Source organism: Accipiter gentilis, chromosome W, assembly GCF_929443795.1.
Source record: "Accipiter gentilis chromosome W, bAccGen1.1, whole genome shotgun sequence".
In the NCBI taxonomy this organism is placed as follows: Eukaryota; Metazoa; Chordata; class Aves; order Accipitriformes; family Accipitridae; genus Astur; species Astur gentilis.
In genome coordinates, this window is record NC_064918.1 from 29,625,975 (window position 1) to 29,641,112 (window position 15,138).

A 15,138-nucleotide genomic window follows, 5' to 3' on the forward strand; every position below is an offset into this window, starting at 1 on the left:
TTGAAAGCCCTTACCTGGAGGGGTAAGTGAATACTGTTTATGCTTTAAGTTTGTAAACGCGTGCATGCTTGTGGTTGTCTGTGAATTGCTTGTGGTTGTAATAGCGTACTACTCTTGCCTTAAAAAATTGCAATAGTGCATTCCTCCATTGTATCTGTAAAACCTGCAATAGTGGCGTGTTAAGTCTGTGCGTGAAGTTCAAATAAATCATTTGCTTGAACCTTGCAGTTAAGTCTGTGAGTGAAGTTTAAGTCGTTTGCTTGAACCTTGCAGTTAAGTCCTTTTCCATCACACCAGTACTGCTTTCTGATAGGAGACAAATCAGGTTATTTTTGCGGTTTGAAGGGTTTTCCCTGTATCGGAGGAATACTAGGCAAATGTGTAGATAACTTTTCCTCCTCTTCTCTTTCTTTCACTAGCAATTTTAGGTTTTGAGAGAAGAAATGTCCATAAGCTTAATATTTTAATCACCTATGTAGCTGTTTTGTCAATACTACTTTCCATCAGATCATTTTTTTAATATAAATTGAATAAATCCTCCCCCACAAATGCATGGAACAACTTCACTACAGACCAGTTAAGATTGTCTTGAATTTGCTGTATATGTGGCTTGACTTCTGTTTTATGGGCTTGGACTTTTTCTGAACTAAGCAGTTGGATAATACTGAAGTGACAGTTTCTTCCATGCAAAACACAATAGGTATCACATAACAGGCTCAGCAAATCATTTACTGATGTTGGAGAGTTTTGGGTGCAGTATGTTCTCCTAAATGTGGTTTCATTGTGATCTCCTTGTGTATTTTATCGTGAGTTTTGGGAAATATAGTTTATATTTTTCAGTTGGTAAATTTAGGTTTGCTGTAGGGCAGAGGTCTGCTTGGTTGTTCTATCTTGAAGAGTAACATAACAGATTAACTTCATTGTATGGATGTCACTCCTGTGTTTCAGAGCTTTCAGCCAACACAGCTGCCTTTGCTAAAAGTGCTGCCATGTTAAGTAATTCTGAGGACCACACTGCTCTATCTAGAGCTTTGTCTCAGCTTGCAGAGGTTGAGGAGAAGATAGATCAGTTGCATCAAGAACAAGCTTTTGCTGATTTTTATGTGTTCTCAGAACTGTTTGGTGACTACATTCATCTTATTGCTGCAGTAAAAGTAAGTACTGCTAGGAAAAATGCTTAAGTTTTGTGGTTATGGTCACACTTGGCAGTTTGTATATTTAAGGTAAATGGCCAGGTTGGATGGGGCTTTGAGCAACCTGATCTAGTGGAAGGTATCTCTGCCCATGGCAGGGGGGTTGGAACTAGATAATCTTTAAGGTCCCTTCCAACCCAAAACATTCTATGAGTCTATGAATGTTTGTATGCACTTGCACGCTTCATTATGCAGTTAAGACTTGCTGAGTTTTTGCCTGAAATTCCAATCAAGCAAAATGAATGAATCCATGATCAGTTATTCCCATGATAAAAAATTGTTGTGACAAAAAATGGGCATGGATTAATAGGATCCAGACAAAATCTAAATGGTGAATATCGTCTAATTAGAGCAATATTAATTGTGCAGAGTATTTAGGGGCACCATACTAGTTAGCATGCTGTACATGTTTCTTTCAGGTAACTAATTTTTACAGTATGCACATAAAATGTTTTCAAGAAAATAGTTTGGCCATATTAGATAACCAATAGTTTCAGTACATAAGCAACAAATATCACTTGTGGATCTACATCTCGTTAAAGAAAGTATTCAATTTTCGTGTACAGCATGATTAGGTTTTGACATGGGGAGGGGTTGTATTGGGTTTATGTGGCAAAGTTTTGGTAGTGGGGCGTGCTGCAGGGGTGTCCTTTGATGAGAAGAGGCCAGGGGCTGCCCCATGCCAGACACAGCTGGTTCCAGACAGCTACCCAGTGGACCCACTGCTAGTCAAAGCTGAGCCAATCACCAAAGCTAGTGGTACCTCTGTGAAAACATATTTAAGAAAGGACAAATTGCTGCTCAGCAGCGTGTGTGTGTGAGAGGGAAGTGTAAGAAACAATCCTGCAGACACCAAGGTCAAAGAAGGAGGGGGAGGAGGTGCTGTAACAGGTATTTCCCTGTAGCCTGTGGAGAGGACCACACCCAAGCAAGTGGAAGGAGGAGCAAGCCCTGAAGGAAGCTGCAGTCCTGGAGAGCCCACACAGGAGCAGGCTCCTCACAGGAACTGTGGCCTGTGGTGAGGAGCCCATGCAGGAGCAGTTCTTGAAGGACTGCAGACTGGGGGAAGGACTTATGCTGGAGCAGGGGAAAAGTGTAAGGAAGAAAGGAGCAGCAGAGAGGAACTGTTATGAACTGACTGCACACACACACACCCCCATCCCTCCTGTGCTGCTCAGGCAGGGGGAAGGTAGAGGAGTTGGGAATGAAAGAATGAAGTTGAGCCTGGGAAGAAGGGGTGGGTGGGGAGAAGGTGTTTTAGTTTTCATCTTTGTTTCTCACCATCCTACTCTGTTTTTAATTGTCAATAAAATAATCTTCCCCAAGTTGAGTCACTTTTGCCTGTGATGGTAATTGGTAAGTGATCTCCCTGTCTTTATCCTGACCCATGAGCTTTTTTTCATCTTATTTTCTCCCCCTGTCCTGTTGAGGAGGGGGAATGAGAGAGCAGCTGTGGGTGGGGGTCTGGCAGCCAGCCAAGGGTCAACCCATCACAGCGGTGTCTAAGGATTTTATCCAGAAATATCTTTGAACTTGTCAGGCTGTTGGGAATATATTTTTATGTATTTTATATATATATACACACACATAATATATATAGTTATAGTCTATACGTTATTCTATATATTCTATTATATAGAAGACATAATATATAAAAATGTATAATTCAATTATACTACCTCCTTCCATTGCTAACAAAAATGTACTGCCAGTTATGTGTATAGTAAAAGAAAAAGTTTGCTAGAATCTGTATTTAGAGAAGCATTTGTGTATTATAGCACTTTGCACTGATTGCTTTGGTAGTATTGTGATGGGTCAAGGAACACAAGATGATTTGGAGCACCAAGGTGTCTGCTCTAAAGAGGCTTCTTGAATGCCCTCTGTTATTTTTAGATGGTATTTAGCTGTGCAAGCATGCTGGCAAATGAAATCCAAGACACAGCAAAGTTTTTGAGTACACTTGTTCCAGTTTTATCCAGAAATATCTTTTCCTAATAGGACTTTAGATAACTTTAACAATTGCAATTGCTTAATAAATGCACATACTTACAGGGTGTGTTTGATCATCGAATGAAATGCTGGCAGAAATGGCAAGATGCTCAGGCCACTTTACAAAAAAAACATGAAGCTGAAGCAAAGCTCCAACTTGCCAACAGACCTGATAAACTGCAGCAAGCTAAAGATGATATAAAAGAGGTAATGTTGTCAAGTATTTATACTATTCTGGAGGCCAGACTTTTTGTACTGATTCATTCAGTCCCCATCAATGCACTATTTTATACAATTTTTGTTTATAAATAACGTATTTGCTATTTTCCATATTTACTGAAATTATTAAAAGGAATTTATTTAAAATATAAGATGTGCACAATTGTTACCCATTCTGAGATATGTAAGGCAATCAAATACTGTCTCTACAGAGTCTGGGATATGGGAGGAGGGGAACATGAACAAGTTTATAAATGCTTTTAACTGTTGCAGATGACTTGGGTAGTCAGAAGAACATCTCTTGGCTTCTAAAGCTAAAATCTATCTAAAAAGACTAACAGAGAACTGTTCTCATGTTTTTCTTAATGATCCAGCATATCTACTTATATTTTTTTTTTAAATATATATATTATAATTTCAGTAAAAATCTAACATGTTGAAGTTTCATAAATTATATACTTTTTCTAACATGCTTCACTAAGGAAATTGAAGAGGTAGGACAGTTGAATTATTTAACATTAATGCATTCTTGTTATGTACCACTGTTTTCTCATGAAATAATGGAGAACATCATTGCAGATTTCAATCTCTTATGCACTTTATTTTGTTTGGCTGCCTCATTGGTCACTAACCCAAGCTGCTTTTTTCTTTCTGCACTTCAATATATTTTACGTACAGTGTTGAAGTTGCTCATTAATGTGGCTTTCTTTTTTTCTTTAAAAAGGCCCTTGTTGACTGGGAAAAAAGTGTCACTCTTTTGTGACCACATTCTTGCTGGTTGGCTCTCTTAATGTCATCCATCCACCATGCAACAAGTGAGCTGGAACTCATTGGCAAAACTAATTCCTGAGTGTTTGGAGTAGTAGGAAATACTCAATGACCCTTTCTCATTCTTAATATAAAAAGAATTAATGATGTTGTTCCTGAAGGATTTCTTTTTCCTACTTTATTGTGTGTTTAGAGAAGGTTGTTAGTAAACACAGAATTTGAATGTGCTGGCAGAAAATTATTGCTTCCACTGAAATATATTCAGAGTTGCTGAATTCTTTAATAGTAGTCCTTTTGACAGAGATATCAAAAAGTGGAAGCCTATGCAGCTTGAGCTTCATCCATGACTCAGTTCTTTTGTGCAGATAAAAGGCAAAAGAGTAGTCCTCAAAACACCATATTAAACAAGGGGAAGATTTTTCCTTGTCAGAAACTGTAAGATGGCAAATTATCCAGTGATAATTCCTACAAACCCTGGTGTTTGGATATGATGAAACTGGGACGTGGGTCCGTAGGCCTATAGAGGCTGTCTCTGAAAAAAAAAAAAAAATGTTGCTTCCTGGCTGCTTTTTTCTGAGGAAGATAACTGTTACCAGATCTATTAGCTCCCATAATTCAGTTAGTATGTTGAGATTAACAGATACAGTTGCATTTTTAGAATGTCTGTTAGCATGCATATGTCTGAAGTGTCAGGATGATAGCTTTTTTCATAATATACTTACACAGATGGTTTAAATTTAGCAATATAATAGTTGCATAAAAGCAGTTGCAAAGGAAAGTCTAGTAATGATAACGTAATATAGGTGGTGATGCTTTCTTAATTGTGTAGGTGGATGTCTTTTGATATAAAATAAGGATAAACATGACCAAGTGTTTTGTAGTATTGATATTAATGCCTTGTTCCCAGTATGGCAAAACCATACAAGCAGCTTCACTTCCTCTGAATTTTCCTTCTGTGCTCTTACCTGCAATTTTTTATTATTTTCTTTTTTTTTATTGCTTGCTGTCTCTTAAAACAGTCCCCACTGAGCAAGAAAGTTTGTGCTTTGGCTTGCCTAAATAATATACGTTCTTATCACTAAATGCATCCTTGTTAGCTTGTCATCTGCAGCAGAAATATGACAAAGATAAGCAATTACTTGTCCATAGGCAGAGATGAAGATTTAATAATCTCTTCTGTGAATAGGAAAGTACAGGCAACTATTTTTTGAGACTTTTTTCACATTTGATTGAACAGGTAAGAAAACTTAAAGGTTTAGCTTCCTTTTATAGCAGTGTTTGTAAAGGGAATAGCTAATAAGGCTTTAGAGATCTTTTTTTTGCTAAAGAATCTTTAAATTTTCTGTTACAAAATATCCATTAATAACAATATTAAAATATTTTTATATTTGGTATACAGATAACATTACCTTAGAGATATCATTGTTTTAACTGATGTGATGACATCCTTCTCTATAAATTGTTGTTCTGAAATTACTGTACTGATATTTTCCCTTAAGTATGTCAAAAAGGTGCTTTTCAACTCTTGAATGACTATCACTAATATAATAAAAAAAAGTTCAGCTACCAATAGACTGAACAGAGAACGCAGTCTTATCTCTGCATGTTTTTCCTTTGCCAGTGGGAGACAAAAGTTCAGCAAGGGGAAAAAGATTTTGAACAGGTCTCCAAAACCATTCGTGAGGAAGTGCAAAGATTTGAGGCATGTATAATTTTGTTCAAATAAAGGACACTTTTGCTTTAAATAATATTGATGTTCCAAGCAAACTTAGTTAAGAGGTTAATCTGCCATAATTATTTACTTTATTAACAGAGGGAAAGAGTGAAAGACTTTAAAACTGTTATTATCAAGTACTTAGAATCATTAGTGCAAACACAACAGCAGGTAAGAAATTTTAAAATTTTTGTACAAGTTAATACTTAATATGTTCCATATTAGGTTAGTTAAAAAGGCAGGCTTTAAGTATAGCAGTTTCTAAAACATAGAGAACTAACTCTAGTCTGTAATATATTGCAGGAGAACATAGTGATTGCTGTTTCCCAGCTATTACTGTTCTCACTTGCATAGCCCTAATTCAGGGGAGCAAGAGAGAAGCTTCGTCAGGGAGGTGGGAGGGGAGTGGAAGGTCTTGTGTATTCAAGTAATACTTTTACTTGTAGACTGGAGTAAAATGCATTAAATATGTGCTTAGGCTTACTGAAGAGACTTGAATAATCAAATGCTTATCTGCTTTTTTAAAAACAAACAAACAAACAAAAGAAGTACTGAATATTGTATAGCAGTAAAACAGCTTTCAGTGACTCAGAAGTAGGCCTGGTTCCCAAATGAGTGTCTGAAATCTTTTCTTTTTTCAATCTGGGAATATAATCCTCCAGCTTTGTTTAATAAAAATAAAATAAAATAATTAAAAACCAAAACACCTTTAGAGGTAAGAATGGCAAACTCACCATGCAAACAAGTTCTGTATAACTATATTCTGTGGCAATGTGCTCAGTGTGCAAGAATAACTCTGCATGAGCAGATTTGTGTATTTATTACTTGTGTTTTTCTTGCATCATGTAATAATGTGAATGGATGATTAATCAATGGATAATGTGAATGGAAGCATCTGTGCTCTTACTTTGTCCAGTGGAGACAAATTCAGTACAAGAGGAAGAAGGTGTATGTGTGTTCTTTTCCAACATTCAGTACTTAAAGTAAGGCTTTTTTTTTTTCCTTCTCTGCAAGCTGATAAAATACTGGGAGGCATTCCTACCTGAAGCCAAATCCATTGCCTAAAAGAAGGCTATTCCAAATAACAAGAGACTCTTGATGTTTGTCCTGGATAAAAACTAAATTCCACACTGAAATCACTTCAAAATCATCGAAATAAACCACTATATATTTTATGAATTAACATGTGGTTGTTTTATATACCACAACATTTTATTAACAAGCTGCATGTCATGACCCTCTTTGAAATGGACTGTGGCATAATGTTCTGCAATACATTGTTGAATTGAACACTATTGTGTCTTAATACTTGCACCAAAACGTGCACTGTAAGGCCAGAAAGCAGATATTTTTGTTCTTTACAATGCAGTGTTCTGTAGTATGTTTACCTGATCTTTGAAACAAATTTAATTCAATTGATTAATGTTCACTTACACATTCCTGTACAAAATTATGTTTCTGTGGTTACGATAATAAAGAAATGTATCTTGTGAAACATTCAGCTCTTATTTTGTTTCTCTAGATATTTACTGATGTTCTTAAAAGTAGCATATATAACCAATTGAGATTATATCAAAGGCAGCAACACATCGAATCATAGAATGGTTTGGGTTGGAAGGTATCTTTCAGAGATCATCTAGTCCAGCCCCCCTGCAGTGCATCACTTGTCATGCATTGAGCATTCCAGCTTCACACAATATCATTTGCTTGCAAATGGGCCTGGCCTCAGCACCCTGAGACACATTCTTTAGTATCTGATTCTTGGCCTGTGATTTCTCCTGTCTCTAGTACTATCAGCATAAAGTAATTTTAATAGATTCTGATAGTTCGCTTGTGGAAGGTAAAGAATGCACTACAGATTGTGTCAGGTAGCTTTCTATGGCATATAACATGGTAGAGACCCTCATAATGGTGATGATAGCCAAACAAAGAGTATGGAAAAATAAGAACCCTATTTTGAGTGGTATTTAATTGCCCCCCTTCTCAACATGCTGCTGTGGATATCTGTGCTAACTCAGCAGGTTCAAAAACTTAGCTGTTTAACAAAGCAATGTTATTTGCACTTAATAGTTGTTGACAGGTGGAATATATAGACAAAAAAACAGTGGCATTGTTTCTCCCTATGCAAAAAGAAAAATGCTCAAGAGATGTAAAAATATTAAGTAATCTCCAGGGACTAAACTGTATGTATTTGATTTCCCCCTCCCCCCTCAGTATTTAAGTTGGTGTATTTGGTGTATGCGGCAAGGTTTTTGTAGCAGGCAGGAGGTCTGCAGGGGTGGCCTCTGTGGGAAGAGACCAGGGGCTGCCCCTGTGATGGACACAGCTGGTTCCAGACGGCTCTGCAACAGACCCACCACAGGCCAAAGCTGAGCCCATCAGCAAAGCTGGTGGGGCCTCTGAAAAGAAACTGTAGAAAAGGCCAGAAAGGGAGAGGAGGCGGGAACACAAAGGTCAGAGAAGGAGGAGGATGCGGTGCTCTATGGCAGAGCAGATATTCTCTGCAGCATGTGGAGGACTTGTGACAGATCTGTTGTATATTCCAGAAGGAACTGCAGCCCATGGAGAACCCATGCCAGAGCAGAGCAAAAGTGTGAGAAGAAAGGAGCGGCAGAGAGAAACCATTATATACTGAGCGGAACCCGCCCACCCCCTTATTCCCCCTGCACCACTCAGGGGTAGAGGACTCTGGAGTGAAGTTGAGTTGGGGAAAGGGGAGAGGAAAGGCGTTGTTTTAATGTCTGCCTTTTTGTTTCCAACTACCCAAATCAGTAATTAAATATCTATTTAATATCAGTAATTAAATATCTATCTAAATTAAGTTAGTTTTCCCCAAGTTGAGTTTGGTTTGCTTGCTATGGTAATTGGTAAGCAGCCTTCCCATCTTTATCTTGGCCCAAGAGCTTTCTTGTTCCTGTTCTTCCTATTTTCTCTCCCCCCCAGCCCAGCCCTGCTGAAGGAGGGAGTGAGTGAGCTGCTGGGTGGCAGTTTGACTGTTAGCCAAGGCTAACCCACCACAGTGAGTGTTAATTATTTGGAGATTAAGTATTCCCTAAATTATGTTCTTTAACACTGTAAAAAAGAAAAAAGCTTGTGTAATTCATACAGAAATTTATTTATATGCTCTAGAATATAGATTTGTGAAGTTAGTTCATAAATTTTGATTACAATAGTTATTTGGGAATTAGAGATAACTAAATCTTTTGACTGTTTAGAATAATTTACTTGCATTATGAAATAAGTATATGGCATATTTTTTACTCTTCCTTTGATAACACTGAGATGAGATTATTTTGCCATTGACAACTCTGATCATCTGACTTCCTTAGTTGATTACTGTTTGGTGTTGGACCCTACAAAATAGCTCTTGAGAATTCTCCTGGCACCAATTGATTAATGTGAAGTTGTTAATGTTAGTGATTTCATCTAAGAAACATTCAAAACCATATCAGCAATCTGTTCTTAAAAACTGCCAGATCATCGAACCTTGTTATTTTGAACATGTTAGTTTGAGTTAACAAGGATTTCTCTGGAAAGCAAAAAATCTTTTAGTGAGTCCTGCAGGAAGATCAGATTTTTATTCAATTGTTGTACATTACTATGGCTGTCCTGGGTTCAGCTGGGATAGAGTTAATTTTCACAGGAACCTGGAAGGGGGCACAGCCAGGACAGCTGACCTGAACTAGCCAAGGAGCTATTCCATGCCATGTGACATCAGGCTCAGTATATAAATGGGGAGCGGGCTGGGGGGTGCTCTTGGCTTTTGGTGGGGAAAGTGGGGGAGCGTCGGGTTCCGGGTGGTGAGCAGTTGCACTGTGCATCACTCCTTTTGTATATTCTTTTATTAGTACCATTGTTGTTGTTGTAACTTCTCTTTTTGTGTAGTCCCAGTAAACTGTCCTTATCTCAAACCACGAGGTTCCGGGTTTTTTTTTCTTTTCTCCTTTCTGATTCTCCTCCCTATCCCCCCGGAGGGGGGCGTGGAGGAGTGAGCGAGCAGCTGCATGGTGCTTTGTTACTGGCTGGGCTGAAACCACGACAATGGCATACATGCCCATGCATTAAATATTTTACTATTTTAAAAAATGTTCTTAGTACTATTCATGGTATCTCTGAGCAATATATAAAACTGCTTGAGCACAAACCATTTCTTGTTAGATTTACGTAGGGAATTTCGAACATCAGTGTAACTGAGCACCTCACTAGCAAGTCTCTGCAAGTCTGTTGTTTTCTTACACACTTCACCTTCCATATTTGCTTAGCATTTTTCCTTAACTAAGCAAAATTTTAAAATGAGCCTGCATTTTTTTCTTTCTGTTCTAAATATATTTTTAAAATACTATCATGTTATATAGTTCCTCAGAGGAAGTCTGGGTTAGGATCAGAAATCACTGTCATTATGGTAAATGAAAAGAGAAAAGGAAAGTTGCGGGGTTTTTTTAATTTCGTTTTGTTTTTTAAAATTGAGGTAGATAAACTGTTAGAAATATGTTTTGGGTTTCCTTCACAGTGTTTTTATTGTAGGTTAATTTCTTAAAAGTTAATATAGATTTTTGCAGTGTAATAACTAATGTGTGCTGTATGTGCATCAGTAAAATTACTCTGCCGTATTGTGGAATGATTGCTAGAGGTGACTTATTGATATGTCCCCCCCCTTAAGGGAAGGTAAACCTCCAGGGTGGAATGCGGTGGATATGCAAGAAATATGTTCCATAATAATTCCCTAAGCAACATAACCTGCAACCTTAGATGTTAGCAACACCAGGGGAGCTTGGTATGCTGACTCTGAGAAACAACATGGAGGGTGGAGCAGAGTGGAGACACCGCGGCCAGGCTCTGTGATATCACTGCAGGGGTGGGAAACTGGAACTACTGGAACAAGAATGGAAGGTCCCTGCATTGAATCCACTGAAGCAAGGAGGTGAAACAAGTGGGTTCTGTCAATGCTATTGCCTTACTTCTGATGTATATCATCAGTGCCCAGTTCTGGAGTAGTGACCTGCTATAAATGATGGTCTCTGGGTGAACTTTGCTCATTATAATCTCATTATAATACCAAAACACACCTCCATCCCAAAAGCTACCCACCTCCAAGGTGCGACCACCCCTCACTGAGCATGCCTTCTGGATTTTCTCTAGCATATACCTTTAAAAATAAAGCAAGGAGGTTTTACACCAATCAAAGTAAAGGTATGTATGACTAGAGTCGCTCAAGCTCCACCTAAAAATAAGAAAATATAAAAGGGCTTAAGAGAGGAGGAATGGTAGGGAAGATACCATCATAGACAAGTCAGGAGGACATTGCTGACTTCTGGGATCAGTCGACGGGCTGAACCTCTCTCCCCTGCCATAGGGACACCTATTGGGTAAGATTCGAACCCTCGGTTATGTCGAGTGCTTCCCCGGGAAACTTAGAAATCTCTATAGAGTTTTTCCATAACTTAGTGTGCTTGTAGTCGACTGTATTATTATTTGCACGTGCTTTGCAGACACTGTATTTATCACCGGCAATCCAAAAGAACCTGTACTCCTGTTGCTTTAATAAACTGTACTATTCATTAATCTAGCTGTGATAGTTCGTTAACGCATCCAAACTCCCTAAGTCTAGTAATTCTCGTGTATTGAATGCGGCTAAGCCAAGAGTGCAGTACACTATTAAGTGCATCCGTCATTGTGATAGTTCAGCATTTTGAATGCGACCAGACTTATAGCGTTGAATTGGACATCACTCAGAATTTAAACGTAGCCGCCCCCAGCCCCTTTGACATCTGAGGATAAGCTGGAATGCAAGGGGATTTATTTTCTGCCAAACTTCTTTATTCTTTAATGCAACAGAAAATCATTGTAGTAGTCAGTATTGCCATGGATAAACTGCTGCAAAAATAGAATTATGCCCCTTCCCATGCTGGGAAGGAGTAGGCTCAAAAGTTTTGGAAGGATGAGAATGTATTGAGCAGTGTCAAGCTGTGCATTTGTGCGTCTTTAGGAGCCTGTTTAGTTTGTGCTCAGCAAGAAGCTAAGGAAGCCCCTGCTCCCAAACAAATTTCTGATGTAGAATATGCAGCTTTGAAATCAGAAAATGAAGTGTTGAAGTCATCATTGACTTTTGAAAGGGAGACAGGAGAAAAACTACCTGGTAAACTTGTGACTGAGAATAATCATCTTAAACAACTATTGGAAAGGGAGAATCAGCTATTAGAGAAAACCTGAATATTCTATAGCAAGTATATTACAAATATTGCTTTTCAAAATATATGCTTAAATTACTGTTGTGAACTTTATTTGACTGTGAATGAATCTCAGGCTGCTATTGTAATCATAATCTCTTTAGATATTTTCCTGGTTTCAGCTGGGATAGAGTTAATTGTCTTCCTAGTAGATGGTATAGCGCTATGTTTTTGAGTTAGGTATGAGAGGAATGTTGATAACACACTGATGTTTTCAGTTGTTGCTAAGTAGTGTTTAGACTAAGTCAAGGATTTCTCAGCTTCTGATGCCCAGCCAGCAAGAAGGCTGGAGGGGCGTAAGAAGATAGGAGGGGACACAGCCAGGGCAGCTGACCCAAACTGGCCAACGGAGTATTCCATACTATGTGACGTCACATCTAGTATATAAACTGGGGGGATTGGGGGCGGGGGATCGCTGCTCGGGGACTAGCTGGGTGTTGGTCGGTGGGTGGTGAGCAATTGCCCTGCGCATCATTTGTACATTCCAATCCTTTTGCTGTTGTCATTTTATTAGTGTTATCATTATCATTATTAATTTATTATCTTCTGTTCTATTAAACCGTTCTTATCTCAACCCACGGGTTTTACTTCTTTTCCCGATTTTCTCCCCCATCCCACTGGATCGGGGGAAGTGAGTGAGCGGCTGCATGGTGCTTAGTTGCTGGCTGGGGTTAAACCACGACAGATATAAAGCGTTGACCAAGTCTGAGACTAGGAGTTGATCCAGCTGCAGCTAGACTCTGACAAGAGTTTAGAAAGCATGGGGGTCTTCTCTGAACCTTGTGACTCAACAGGAGGGTCTCCCCTACATTTCTCTAACTTAATTTTCCTTTGTATATTTCATCAAAGTATTAAATAATAAAGTGAATCTTGCCATCAAATTCTGTGAAGTTGCAGTTTTATAAATTCCTATTAAATCAGTTTTGCTAATACCTTTAAAGGTGATTCTTTAAGCAGTCCAAACCACTCATTTCACGACAAATTGGCATCATGGATAAGATGGCAAGTAATATGACTAATTATTTACAAAGCATGGGATAAGTTTGAGCCCTAAATTTTCAGAAGAATGGGCTCATGGTAACTGGCATGATTGGGAAATCTGTTGAAGAACAGCTAAAACTGGCCAGGGCCAATATAAAATTTGGAGGAAAGAGTTGAAATGATTCTTATGTAAGCTCCCCATCCCCCTGACATCATGCAAATTAGGAAACTAATTGTAGCCCCTGAAGAATGGGATGGAAACATATGGGTTGACCCCTATGATAGCTATGCAAGGGGTAATAACCCACTGTCTTCTTTAGATCCCCACCGAATATAAGGCCAGGCCCATTATAAAAACAGAAGAAACCATTGGACCTCGGGGTGGAGAAGGAGATCGTACCCAAAAAACACCCCCATTCGATCCAATTCCTATGGCCAATTTGTAAGGATGCTATGGCCGTAAGCCAGGCAAAACTGAAACTGCATTAGTCAAGTGTTTCACAAAGACTCAGGATCGCATTTGTGATTGTATAATGCCAGCAGAGATGGCTGCCCCAAAATGAACGCCTTTTGTGTATCTGCTAATACAACTGCCCCGAAAGTTCATACCAAGCCAGGAGTATATTCTATGGAATTTTACACCAGACAACCTGTACTGGTGAAAATGCCTCAGATTGGAACAGTACCAATGGTACTAAGTACACCCAAAAATCCCTACACATGGGAAGCCAGAGATTGCTCAGAAAAGGTACACCGAATTAGCACCTGGTGAATCTCACCTTCCTTTTAACCCTGCTGGTTGAATACAACCGAGCATATTTTCTTCCCTTTTTTTTTGTTCACAGGAATCCTGAATGAGCTCCATGTGGATGTGGAATCCCAGTTTTTAGGCCATATTGGGGGAGAAAATACAAATTAGCTGCTGGGTAAATAACCAAATTTAGATTGGTGACATAATTTCACGTTCACCAAACCTGTAATTGCATATTGTATTTGGGGTTGTAGAGACATCAAATATGTATGGAACACATGTACAATAAAGTGGCCATGGATCAATGCCTACACTGATTATAATGGATCCACACCAAATTTATCTGTAGTGGTGTTACAAAATAATTTTACCTTTTCCAAGCAAAAACAGGTCATAAAAGATGAAGACAGAGATCAACGGATTCTGTCTCTGATGGGGAAAAGCAGAGATGCCATTTCAGTAGGATGTCGAATTGAAAACAACACTGAATGTGCAACAGCCTCACGAACTACCATAGAATATGCTGGAAATAAACTCAAACACAACTTTGATTACATACATGCCTGTCCCTATGGAAGCGAATGTTGGTATACTTTTACCCTGTTCGCTCAGCACTCATAATGTGTTTCTGGGCCAATTTTGAGATCAGTTCCAGCACGACAGTCCAGTTTAAAATTGAAGTTGAACGGCCATTTGCACCAACTCAGCCTCCTATTGAGCCGACTCCTCACATCTTCAGCACAGGCCCTTACATAATTAGAAACATGGGACAACAAGTTCTCTTTAACCCTAGTTGGTCTCTAAAAAGGGTAGAGCTAGCACTACACATTAATATCAAAGCAATTAAACCAAACTGTTCTACCTTTTTGGGAAGTGCTCACACTGGTTGGCATGGTTACATGGACAATCTCTGAAACAACCTTGACACATGCCACAAGACGCCACTGGGTTATTTAGAATAGGATTAGGAATAGTAAATAGCATAGATGCTGAGATCCTAATGAATAAAATAACTACTACTACAGACGAGCTAAGGAGATTGGCATATCCATTAAAATCATCCTTATTGGCCTTAGGAGCAAGTCAATGGCTCCTATCAGACATTTTACCCCATTGGGAACGAATTGAAGAAAATGATCATCGATTAATTGTAAAAGCCCTCAGAGCAACCCAAGGTCATATTCCCCTTGCTTTGAGCTGCATCCAAGCACAGTCATGGATACAGTTTATAGCAGCAGCTATCATTAGAAAAGGAGAGGGAGGCATCTTTCCCACTGAAATTCGAAAATTGATTTG

At 38.7% G+C, this 15,138-nt stretch overlaps 3 protein-coding genes across 13 annotated transcripts in view; 2 read left to right on the forward strand and 1 right to left on the reverse strand.

Annotated features, from left to right (window-relative positions):
- LOC126035453 (sorting nexin-2-like) overlaps positions 1-7,378 on the forward strand; it is a 110,642-nt gene extending 103,264 nt beyond the window's left edge. The window contains exons 11-15 of one of the 3 annotated variants that reach the window (XM_049794053.1): positions 949-1,154; positions 3,246-3,389; positions 5,791-5,871; positions 5,983-6,054; positions 6,800-7,378. In XM_049794053.1, coding sequence (XP_049650010.1) covers positions 949-1,154; positions 3,246-3,389; positions 5,791-5,871; positions 5,983-6,054; positions 6,800-6,865 — 569 coding nt within the window. In that variant the 3' untranslated portion in view covers positions 6,866-7,378. Of the gene's footprint in view, positions 1-948; positions 1,155-3,245; positions 3,390-4,125; positions 5,477-5,790; positions 5,872-5,982; positions 6,055-6,799 lie in introns of those variants that run through there. The other 2 variants (XM_049794054.1, XM_049794055.1) reach the window with 2 other exon arrangements.
- Positions 1-15,138, forward strand: part of LOC126035464 (uncharacterized) — a 440,127-nt gene that overhangs the window by 45,154 nt on the left and 379,835 nt on the right. The window lies entirely within an intron of this gene.
- The window catches only part of LOC126035469 (uncharacterized), a 340,981-nt gene that overhangs the window by 14,790 nt on the left and 311,053 nt on the right, over positions 1-15,138 (reverse strand). The window lies entirely within an intron of this gene.